This window comes from Misgurnus anguillicaudatus, chromosome 14 (genome assembly GCF_027580225.2).
Source record: "Misgurnus anguillicaudatus chromosome 14, ASM2758022v2, whole genome shotgun sequence".
Classification (NCBI taxonomy): domain Eukaryota; kingdom Metazoa; phylum Chordata; class Actinopteri; order Cypriniformes; family Cobitidae; genus Misgurnus; species Misgurnus anguillicaudatus.
Window position 1 is genome coordinate 21,317,715 of NC_073350.2, and position 12,449 is coordinate 21,330,163.

At 35.2% G+C, this 12,449-nt stretch overlaps 1 protein-coding gene across 1 annotated transcript; it reads left to right on the plus strand.

Annotated features, from left to right (window-relative positions):
- The first annotated feature begins 541 nt into the window (after positions 1 to 541).
- nfs1 (NFS1 cysteine desulfurase) lies at positions 542 to 6,663 on the plus strand. The gene is made up of 13 exons (XM_055184660.2): positions 542 to 848; positions 1,091 to 1,167; positions 1,262 to 1,378; positions 1,528 to 1,611; positions 4,479 to 4,631; positions 4,719 to 4,812; positions 4,892 to 5,026; positions 5,112 to 5,269; positions 5,348 to 5,453; positions 5,531 to 5,612; positions 5,703 to 5,786; positions 5,927 to 6,016; positions 6,113 to 6,663. The coding sequence occupies exons 1-13, from the start codon at positions 740 to 742 to the stop codon at positions 6,174 to 6,176; spliced, it is 1,353 nt and encodes a 450-aa protein (XP_055040635.1). The 5' UTR covers positions 542 to 739; the 3' UTR covers positions 6,177 to 6,663.
- Positions 6,664 to 12,449: the final 5,786 nt, after the last annotated feature.

Here is a 12,449-nt window from a genome sequence, read left to right on the forward strand (position 1 = left end):
GGAAGACAAATTTCAATTACCTATTTTTTCACATGCTTGCAGAGAATGGTTTACCAAAACCAAGTTACTGGGTTGTTATTTATAACATTTTCTAGGTCGATAGAAGCACCGGGGACACAACTATAGCACTTAAACATGGAAAAAGTCAGATTTTCATGATATGTCCCCTTTAAGTGATATAAAATTGTTACAAAAATCATCAGTTTTTAGCAGTTTGTGTCAATGTGGTTTGAAGAAATAAAAACTTAATTCCCGACTAAATTCGATAAACGATGCTTTGACTAAATAAATTATATACAAGTAATTTTTTCATAGTAATAGAAGTACAAACATAACCCGCAGTAAGTAAAATCGACGGATTGATTTAAACGCTACTGCCAAGGACAGAGCAACCCAGTACCGTATTATATTGGCTCACGTTTACAGTTTCCGGTAAAAGAAACCGGCCCATTTTATTTTTCAACCAATCAATCTACTCAACGTCATACAAAATCCCGCCTACAAGACGCCAGATAACCAATTAGAATTTTCATAACAGAGCTTCTTCTGTGCCTTGTGTAAGCATTACACGAATGTTATAACACGCAGTTCCCTGATGCAAGCTGAGAAGACGCTGCTCGAAATAAAGCCATTTATCTAAAGGTCTAATGAACTGACTTCGGAGCGAAGCACCGTAGGAAGCTTTTGTCGGTATATTTCTTGTCATTTTTTGTGATAAGAACATACAGATCGCACAAAGATGATGAACACGACACTAGCGAGGAAACTTTTTGGCTCCATGTGTGTCATCTGCAGCCCTCGACTGAGCTACACTCAAAGCTCAGGGAACAATGTGCACAGACAAAAAGGTAACTTTCAGGACATTTAAATCTTTAAACACTTAGATATCAGTCTCGGTAGTGACGCAGTTAAGCTTAGCATGTACTTATATACAGTTTGCTAGCATGCTTGTTAGCATACTGGCATGTAACGTTAATTTTATTAAATGAATTTTATTTTTATAAGTCACCTTAACTCTACGAATTACAGTTTGCTTTGATCAGTAAAGCACAGAGTGCTAACAAACACACCGATTTTATTTCTCCCGCAGAGGTGATCAAAAGTAGGGACCTAGAAAAGGATGAACTCAGACCTCTCTATATGGACTTTCAAGCAACTACACCGATGGTACCAATCTACTTTTTGATTAAATTAAATGAAATAAATACCATTTTTTGACATTTGTGTGATACCTTTTGAATTAAACCAAATGACTCAACAGGACCCAAGGGTTTTGGATTCGATGCTTCCCTATCAAGTGAATTACTATGGCAACCCACATTCCAGGACTCATGTTTATGGATGGGAAAGTGAGAGTGCAATGGAAAAAGCAAGAAAAGTAAGATTTTTTTAAAACTTCCCATCAAACCTGAATTTATTTAAGAAAACAATTACTTGTTTTGAAAATATTGAATGACCCTAAATAATGCTTAGCTTCATTTATTAATGTCAAACCATAATGTTTACATGTGTTTCTTTCCTATTTAGCAAGTAGCACGCCTTATTGGTGCTGACCCAAGAGAGATTGTGTTTACCAGTGGTGCAACAGAATCTAACAATATGGCCATCAAGGTAAGTTTTTCCTTATAGTCAAGCAATAAGGCAGGGTCCATGATCTTTAAAAGCCAATGTTGACATTTGAAATCACCTAAACAAACACGCCCCTACACTAATAGAACCTGGACCTTCTTTTGATAGACCCGCCCCACACATCCGCAGCAATTTCATTTCGCACCTTACTGATGATTGGCTACAAGTGTGTTTTGGTACTCGGCCCGACTCCCTTTTCCGAAGCGTTTTTAATAGTGAAAGTATGGTAGTGAAAAGTCTTTGGCCACAAGTTTTATTCCATGTTGTATTCTAATAAAGAGACTTAAGAAATTTATGGTCACTATCCATTTTATTTTTGAAGGTGGAAGTAAGAGATGTGACATATTTTCCATTTTTTGTGCGAGACGTCCGTTCAATAGCCAGCCGGTAGAAAACAGTGTCGTTGGAGCGCGCATAAAACATGATTTTAACAGTTATGGTAAATGTTACTACACTGGCCATGTATAACCCAGTGGGAGAATGAAGTTAAGAAGTGTCCTGATCATATGAAGATATATTCAATAATTTCATGTTCTTGCTCGCGGGTGACGGTTCTTCAATGCGCAACCGCAACTATAAAAGCACAGAGGCATACCAGTATCTTTACAAATGGAAAGTGAGTCAAGTGTTTGTACATGGAATAGATCAAGAATTTGTGTTTTTAACCTTTTAACCTTTCAAGTTATTTGAACAAACTATTATAAACATATTAAACTATTACATGTATTCAGTAATGTATTCACATGTATATTATTACATCACTTTTTACGCACTAGATGGAGACATGAGCTTATGAAATGATTTGCTTATTTAAAATTATTTGTTTTTTCATTTAAAACATAACAAAAGTACCCGCATACACATTAAGAAGTATTATAAACATTAAAGGGGACAGAGAATGAAAAACCATTTTTACCTTGTCTTTGTTGAATAATGGTAGTCTACCTGCATTCACGAACATACAAAAAGTGCTAGACATACGAAACATCTCAGTCTCATAGTAATTCCTCTTTTAGAAATGTCAGCCAGAAAACGGCCCAATCTGAAAAACTGATGCTTATGACATCACAGGCATCTCACTGCCCCTCCACTTTAAAATAATTGGCTACATTTTTTGAGTGGCAGCAAAGTCAGCCAATCAGTAATGAGATTGCAAGTTAAGCCAGTAGGGGGAGCCAAATAGGTGCAAAACCACTTGTTTAAAATCCCCCACCCTAATAGAGCTATCTGAAAGTGGTTTTTAGGAAGCTTCTAAGGCATTACTGACCCAAACAAAAACATTTTTGTCTACATGTCACATCACAGAACAAGGATAAATGCCCCGTTCAATCATTCCATGTCACCTTTAACTAATAAGCAGTTTATGGTGTGTATATGTTCTGTACTGTAATCACATTTTTGTAATAAAATATAATATATATATTTTTATCAGCATAATATTAGTTGTTTTTAAACAATTATTGTATTTATTGTTTACTGGCAGTTTCTATGAAAGGTTTTCCTGGATGGATGTGTGGATACAGATCATGGGTGCACGTGTGCCACATACACGTTCAGCTCTTGTGCATGGATTATAGTTAAAACAAATGTTTTGTAGAGATTTACCGCTTTGTACCAGCTATTATAGCAACCCCTAACTGCACAAATTATGCCGGGTCTTCCTGGATTTCATAATAAACATTAAATAGCAAGTCAAAACGGCACACTTGTGTCCCCCGGAATAGGACTACCATTAGATTTAGTTGTGTCTTACACAAAGGAGCTTAAAGATGGTGGCGCCCACATTTACGTCAAAAATAAGGCTATATCACGAAGCCGCTGCATTCCCTATCGGATCATTTTTTTTCCTTGCTCTAAAAAAATAATCCGACTGAAAGCGGTGTAGTATATATGCCGGACCAGTATGGGGCGCTGTAATTCTGCCACAAATATACACTATACCCGGAGAAGAAGACTTTGAGCATGCGCATAACCAACGTATGGTGTTGTCCATTATCGCTTGTTGGTCACCACAATTGCATAGACGCAATAGATTTTGCTGTAATAAAGCTAGTAGGCTTTAGTAGCTTCTGTAGCACAAACACAATCACGTAGTCTGCCGTTATTGTTGTTGCTGTTACGTGTAACGCTTCCAACACGTGATGTGATGACGTTTTCGCTTCACAAAATATACGGATTGGCTGTACAGACGAAACCGCAAGGGTGTCGGTTTCAGATTTATCCACTTTAGGACCCGGTTTCAAAAAATAGCGGATTCAGTCTCCCAAAACGCCGGATCCGTGTGGATGAAACGCCAATACGATAACAAATTTATACGTATGCAGTGATACGCGTCTCCGTGTGGACAGCCCCTAAGGTGGATACCATTGCAAAAACAAACAAATCTAATGGTGGCCTAAAACTTTTGTATTGTATGAATTGGTATATACCACCAACACAATATACAAATAAGTCAAGTTTTGCAGGTCCCAAGTAAAATGTTTTTAGCTGCTTTTTGTGAGATTCAAGTCTGTGATCAGGGCTGGCCCATGGGGTTATGGGGCCCTAGCGAGACCATGCAAATGGGCCCCACTGGTGTTAAAATTGTCATAGCACTGCAATTTGACAAGTGAAATTAAAACACACAAAAATTATGAAACATTATGCAAATGAGCCCACTCTGCTTCTATTTTGTCTTTATTTATACTGATGTGTTGTATTTATTGTGTAATGACAAAATAATTTTTATGCTTGGAGGCCCTTGTTTTGTCATGGGGCCCCATGCAATCGCCTATATGGCCTGTTGGACAGGCTGGCCCTGTCTGTGGTGACTACTTTGACTAAATATTTATTTGGATTTTTTATTCCAGGGTGTTGCCAGGTTTTATAAGGCTAGGAAAAAGCACATCATTACCACACAGACCGAACACAAGTGTGTGCTGGATTCCTGTCGTGTTTTAGAGGCAGAAGGCTTTGATGTAACCTATTTACCGGTGAAAAGTAATGGGATAATTGACCTACAGGTAAGTTGTGTTATGTGTAAATTCTTGGCTAAACAAGTACCTTTTATTTTATTGCTTCAAAATTCGATTAATATTTTCCTTATTTAGCATCTAGAGGAAATGATCCGTCCTGATACAAGCTTGGTGTCAATCATGACCATCAACAATGAGATTGGTGTCAAACAGCCAATCAGAGATATAGGTAGGCTTTATTATCGCTTTAAAGTTCATAGCTGTCTGGCTTCAATGCATTCATGCCAGCCCTGTACTATATATTTTAGGTAATCTGTGTAGATCCAAGAATGTCTTCCTGCACACTGATGCGGCACAGGCTGTGGGAAAGATTCCTATTGATGTCGTTGACTGGAAAGTAGATCTGATGTCCATCAGCGCCCATAAGATCTATGGGCCCAAAGGTACTGCATTATACGCTTTACCCCACTATGCATGTTTGGTGTATTATAATTATTATTTTTATTAAACATACTGTCAATTTATTAGGAGTTGGTGCTTTGTACGTAAGGAAAAGGCCCAGAGTTCGTATTGAGCCTTTGCAGAGTGGAGGGGGTCAAGAACGGGGCCTGCGCTCGGGGACCGTACCCACACCTCTAGCTGTGGGACTTGGAGCTGCTTGTGAGGTCGCCTTGCAAGAGATGGAGGTACAGCTATGAGGAACATTTGTAATAGTGAAGATGCATGACCACTGGTTTTTAGCCTTCTCATAATTTTTTTTTTAGTATGACCACAAGCGTGTGACCATACTTGCAAAGCGCCTTGTGCAGAAGATCATGTCTGAGATTCCTGATGTTGTGATGAATGGAGACCCAGAACTGAGGTACCCAGGTGAGTTTCGGCTTTATAGTTATGTGACGTCATCTTGCGAACTGCAGATTTTAATATAAAACACTTAACTATTTTAGGATGCATTAATTTATCATTCGCCTATGTTGAGGGGGAAAGTCTGTTGATGGCCCTTAAAGATGTTGCGCTTTCATCTGGAAGGTCAGTTTGGTTAAAAATCACACAAACCTAAATAAGCCAATATTATCCTAAATATGCTGACTTGAGTTCTGTAATATGACTTTTTTTAAGTGCCTGCACCTCTGCTTCCTTGGAGCCCTCGTATGTTTTAAGAGCAATAGGAACAGATGAGGACTTGGCACATTCGTCTATTAGGTTTGTTGCTAAATAACATGAATCTAAATGCATCTGTTTTCTTTTCCCTTTGTTGTATTCTGTGATTGAAATCTTCAGTGCAAAAATGTCCAAAGAAGTGCATCTCTTGACATTTCTAAGCACAAACCAATGTTTTATAGGTTTGGAATTGGAAGATTTACCACAGAGGAGGAAGTAGACTACACAGCAGAAAAATGCATTCAACATGTGAAACGGCTAAGGGAGATGAGGTAAAATATTTTTCTTGTTTTCAAAGTTGGCTGTTTTATGAAACATTAGTCTAAATGAATGTTATGATGTTTATTGTTTTCTCTTTGCCCTATTAGTCCTTTGTGGGAGATGGTCCAGGAAGGCATTGATATCAAGAGCATCAAATGGACCCAGCACTGAACTCAGTTGTGTTTCAGTTGAAGTGAATGTGGCTGCTTTGTAAATACTTTTGTATTTAGGCTGTCGATAATCTTTTCATCTTGTTCCCACCAAATAAACGCACAATTTTATTTCTCCGTGTGGGGACTTCGGCTTAACTGTGTGGGAGCTGTTTTACTTTTTAAGATTTTCAGTGCATTGCTGAATTGCTGAGATTGCAGAGATGAGTATTTCGTCAAATGCATGCATTGTCTTAAAATCAGCTTTCACTTCTGTTTAGTGAGAAAGCTTGAGATAGTTTTATAATGATTATTTCAGTTACTCTGTGTGTGTGCTGTGTGTAGTCCAAATTACTTAGAATGTGAACTTTTATCTGTTTAAAGGGGTAACACTTTGGGTTTTACCACAAACACTTTACACACTTCAATGTCTGTTGTCTAAATATCTGATTATTGTACTATTTCTGTGACCAACAAAATTAATTTCAGTAAACGTCTTTATAAATCTATATCTTGTGTTATATGGGACAAAGTAGTGACATTTTAAAGAGACATTGTACAAATCATGCACATAAACACCAACATAACACAACTTTGAAAGTATTTGCGTATGGAAGGATGAATTTGTAGTCCATGTAAAAATTAAGTTTATTTAAATGTATACATTTATACATAATATAATTTTTTTTTAGCTAAATAGTGTAAAGTTGTACAATACAATTATACTAATTAAAAGTATAGTTCTACTTCAGAAGTAAGCTACCATAGTGCACTTGATAAAAGGATACTTAATAACCAAAGTACTTAAATTGCTTAATCTAAACCTGTTTGGGAAACTGCCCCCCCAAAAAACAAAGACTTTGCCTTGGTTATATTGATATGATATTATGCAGTGCCTGAAAATATACTAGTCAACATTTGAAGTGGATCAAAACTTCTTATAAAAGTTGTCTTAAAACCAATTCCCAGTACACATTCTTGTCTTTGGTGAACTTAGATGAACTTTTCTGATCCACTTCAAATGTTGACTAGTGTAGTTCCCTGCAATTGAAAGTTACTAAGGGGACTATTTTCAGCTGCTGCGTAATATCACTACGCCTGCTGCAGCCATGTTACAGCAGCAAAGTCCCTGACCACTACGCCAGATTGAGAGCACAGTTCCCAGCCATATCTGCCCAGAAAATCGCAACTCTCAATTTTCTGTCGGTCCTAGCACACGATGCAACTACAGAAGAGTCAAGTTTTAAATAGGAAAAATATCCAAACTCTGGTTATTTTTTAGCGCGATGCTAAATGGTCTAATCAGATTCAATGGATTATGCTAAGCTATGCTAAAAGTGCTAGCGCCAGACCCGGAGATCAGCTAAATGGATTCCAAAAAGGTAAAAATCAAATGTTTAACTCTAGGGGAGCTGGAAAATGAGCATTTTTTTTTTTTTTAAGTGGAATGACCCTTTAAGACAAAATAATGGCACATGCATTTTAGTCTGGGGTTGAAGCCTTGTCCGGAAATCTGTCCCATAATGTTTTGAAATAATAGGTGTCTCAAAATAGCACAGTTGAGTCCACTTTGTTCTCAAGTTCATCTTGAAACACATTTTTTGAATTTTTTTGTATAAAAATTCAGGGTTTACAGGTCCTTAAAGTGCTTGAATTTAGCTTTTAATAATTTAAGGACTGGTATACCTGGAAAAATTGAAAAAAGTGATTGAAAATGAATATGTGACCCTGGACCACAGTCATATAAGGGTGTTGATGTATGGATTGTTAGGATAGGAAAATATTTGGCCAGCTACTTGAAAATCTGAGATCAAGAAAATCGAAAATATTTAGAAAAATTGAAGTCCTTGTGAAGTCCTTAGCAAAGTTCATTTTGATCATTTTGAACCATACAATGTATTGTTGGCTATTGCGCCTTCCATATGTGATCTAGGGTCACATATATGAAATAAACACGTGTTGATTTTGTGGAAAAGTATTTCATTAAATGATATCCACATTATTTCCTGTACTTCATGAACAAAATGTGCTAATTTTTGTTCAGTGTTGCCTGAATGAACCCTGAAAATTAGTGCATGGAAAAGTACATTTACCAAGTGTAGGCCTACTTAAAGTGCATATAAAGAATTTAATGCAAGCAAATCATTTTTACTCTAATTTTGCCACTTCTGTAGTCTCTGTGGGCTCAAAAGTACGGAGCCCGTAAGGGGTCACTTTGGTGTATTTTTTTTAGACCACACTATTGCGTTCCCACGCAATACTTTTGCGTTCCCACGCAATACTTTTGCGTTCCCACGCAATACTTTTGCGTTCCCACGCAATACTTTTTGCGTTCCCTCGCGGTGCTTTTGCGTTCCCTCGCGATGCTTTTTGCGTTCCCTCGCAGGGCTTTTGCGTTCCCCCCAGAAACCTTTTGCGTTCGCACGTAAAAAGAGAAAACTGTTTTCTCGAGAAAGCACAGCGCTTCACAGCGTCACATGAGGCAGTTCATAGGCATTGGCATCATTGATGCCCACTGTTTGAAGATATGATATATAACTACTGTTATTAAAGAATTATACAGTATTTCTTTGTATTTAAGTCCAAGTTCAAATGAACAGTGGCATGTAAGACTAGTCTTGCATATTTAGTTCACTCCAAAATGGTCTAGTATTGTCACTTAACTTATGCTGCTTGACTTCTCAGCATAAAGATCATTATTAAATTAATATTAAATATTTCAAATTTAGAAATAGGCTACCCCATGCCATCTAATAAAGAAGTGGGTACTCCGTGCGTGTCGTGTACCCAGCACTACACCATATGGCATCATTGATGTCCGCTGTTAGTAGATATATAACTACTGTTATTAAATAATTATATTGTATTTCTTTGTAATTAAGTCCAAGTTCAAAATAAAACTCTATAAACCTCTCTATTGTTAAATGGTTTATATTCATTCACAATGGAGCGGTTTATAGAGTTTTATTTTGGACTTGGACATAAATACAAAAAATACAATACAATTATTTAATAACAAAGTTATATATCTACTAACAGCGGACATCAATGATGCCATATGGCCCGGCGTTGCATTGACCCCTCAGATCTGATTTGTGCATTTTTGTATTCATGGTCAAAATGTTCAACCTTTTGATTGTAATAATAATTTAACCTTATCCCCATATGGGATTTAAAATGTTCAGTGACATTACTGTCAGATTCAAACGTCTTTCGCGCTGAGCCAGACGGACGAGCTCAGCGCTGTCATATAGCAGCAGTGTTTTCAACCTCATAATGTTTATTTTAAATTTCAGACATTTAAATACACATAAGCACTGGTAAAACAATAGCCTACATTTAGTTTGTAAAATACACACATATGTCTGTGGAAGCAGCAATACAAATCTATTCAAATAAGATAGTAATTTGCAAATAATAAATAAATATTATTTTCAAATAATAATAATTTGCCGACGTATCAGACAAACACAGTGGAAGTATAAAGTTTACTTTATTGTTATAAAGGTTATAATAAAAAGACGGGGATGCGCTCCTCCCTTGCGAAAAATAAGCGTGCTTAAATGTAGAAGTGTACTTATTACATAAATATAATATACTTAAATACAGTTAAGTGTGAATTAAAGGCAATCTTTTCGGCGCACTTAATGCACATTAAATGTAATTAATTTCAAATATATAATTTTTAAGTTGAAATAAAATGTAATAAGTTGCCATTAAGAGTTAACTTAATTGTTACTTTATTACAACTTTATATTTACTTTCATAATTGCTTCTAGTGTTTGTACAATATAGGCTACTTAAAGTGCACTACACAATATAATGACATGAAATTAATGTGACTTAAAATACACTTTAATGTCGGTTAACAATAAACTTAAGTGTGGATTAAATCCAATGTTTTCAGCGAAATGAATACAAATTAAGTGTAATTAATTTCAAATGTATCACATATTAAGTTGAAATTAAAACCAATAAGTTGCCATTAAGAGTGCTTTTTTGCAACAACTTATGTGGGTCTTTAATACAACTTTATATTTACTTTCATAATTGCTTCTAGTGTTTTTAAAATATAGTTAAAGTGCACTGTTCAATCTGCTGTCAAGCAATTCACGTGAAATAAAAAATAAGTTAAAGTATATTAACAGTACATTTAATTATTAATTAAATGTAATGTTTCAAATACAAATTTGCCAAATAAATGCAAAAATATCAAATTAAATTCAATCAGTTGAACTGTGATTACAAACAAACAAAAACCCCAATGCTTACACTGACAATAAAACAGTTTTGGTAGTCAAATAATTATTAATCGAATTTTTTGTTTTGCAAAAGTACATTTAATAAATGAATAATGAGTTGTATATGTCCAAACAAATACAAAAAATATAAAAATAAAAAAACTCTTAGTTTAATATTGTAAAATTAGAATCAAACAAGTATCAATATTGAATAATTGCATCCCTTAGAAAAAACAAACAAACTCAAAGTTATTATTTTTTAACATTTTAACAGACAACAAAAAAGAACTGCATGAACTTTAAATTAACAAATCCTTTTGTAGGTCACTTCAGTCTAATGATCATTTATTAAATGTGTTTAGAAATATTGTCATGAAAGTGTAATTTCTTTAAGTTAAACTTAAATACATATTATTACAGTTGTAAAAAGTGCACTTAAGTGTGTTAATAAATAGTGTCATTAAAGTGTATTCCATTTAAGTACATTAAGTGGTCTTTAATTTTAATTATATTATATTATCAGCAAGTGCACTTCTCAAAAAGTATACTCTTATTATTTTAAGCACACAAAAAGTACGCTTTCAATACACTTAAGCACGCTAATTTTTCACAAGGGCTGTCAAGCAGCTATTACATAACAGAGCGAGGCCGATAAACGTGCTCTTAAACAGAAAATAATATATGGAATTATTTGTGCATCTTTAAATAACTGTAAGAATACATTTCCTTTAAATATAATTTTTGTCATATAAAGTTTTAAGAGATAATAATGTCTTTTCCACTTTTATTGCTTAGACTTGTTAATGCGGTTAACGTGTTTTGCGCATTTACCTCAGAGTTTATTTCAGTAATATTGCTGTTTTTACGGTAATAATAATACAATTTACATGTCAATCCTGCTTCCTTATCCGTTTATTAATTTCATCATGCTGTTGTGTTAAGTAATATGTGGATATTTATTGCCATATGAGACGTCCATTGCCGTTATATGAATACTCTCGTCTATTATTCAAATCATATGCGGAATAATGTGTGCAGCTTTGAATAACTAAGAATACAGTTCCTTTGAAAATAATTTTTGTCAAAGTTTTGATCAATAATTGCCATTGCCGTTGAATACTCTCGTCTACAATATGGATTATTACGCTGTATAAATTTTGCTAGTGAGTTTCTGGTTACCTGTGCAGTTGCATATGGAGTGCTTTATGGAGCGCTGCATTAAAAAAATCTGTCGTTCCAAAGCGAGATCTCAATGTGTATTATTCATTGATGGTATAAGTTAAGCCCCTAACAATTTCAAATACCCCCTCAGTCATTTCATCCTGCAGCCGGGCCTATAGGCAACTTATTACATTTTATTTCAACTTAATATAGCCTATTATATATTTGAAATTAATTACACTTAATGTGCATTCAGTGCGCCGAAAATATTGCATTTAATTCACACTTAAGTGTATTGAAGTTTATTATATTTATGTAATAAGTACACTTTATAAAAGTACATTTAAGCACACTTATTTTTCGCTAGGGAGGTGCGCATCCCCGTCTTTCAAACATGTATCATTATAACCTTTATAACAATAAAGTAAACTTTATACTTCCACTGTGTTTGTCTGATATGAATAACATACGTCGACAAATTATTATTATTTGAAAATAATATTTATTTATTATTTGCAAATTATTATCTTATTCGAATAGATTTGTATTGCTGCTTCCACAGACATCAGTGTGTATTTTACAAACTAAATGTAGGCTATTGTTTTACCAGTGCTTATGTGTATTTAAATGTCTGAAATTTAAAATAAACATTATGAGGTTGAAAACACTGCTGCTATATGACAACGCTGAGCTCGTCCGTCTGGCTCAGCGCGAAAGACGTTTGAATCTGACAGTAATGTCACTGACCATTTTGGATCCCATGTGGGGATAGGGTTAAATTGTTGTTTGGATCAAAGGGTTGAACATTTTGACCATGAATACAAAAATGCACAAATCAGATCTGAGGGGGCAATGCAACGCCGGGCCATATGGCATCATTGATGTCCGCTGTT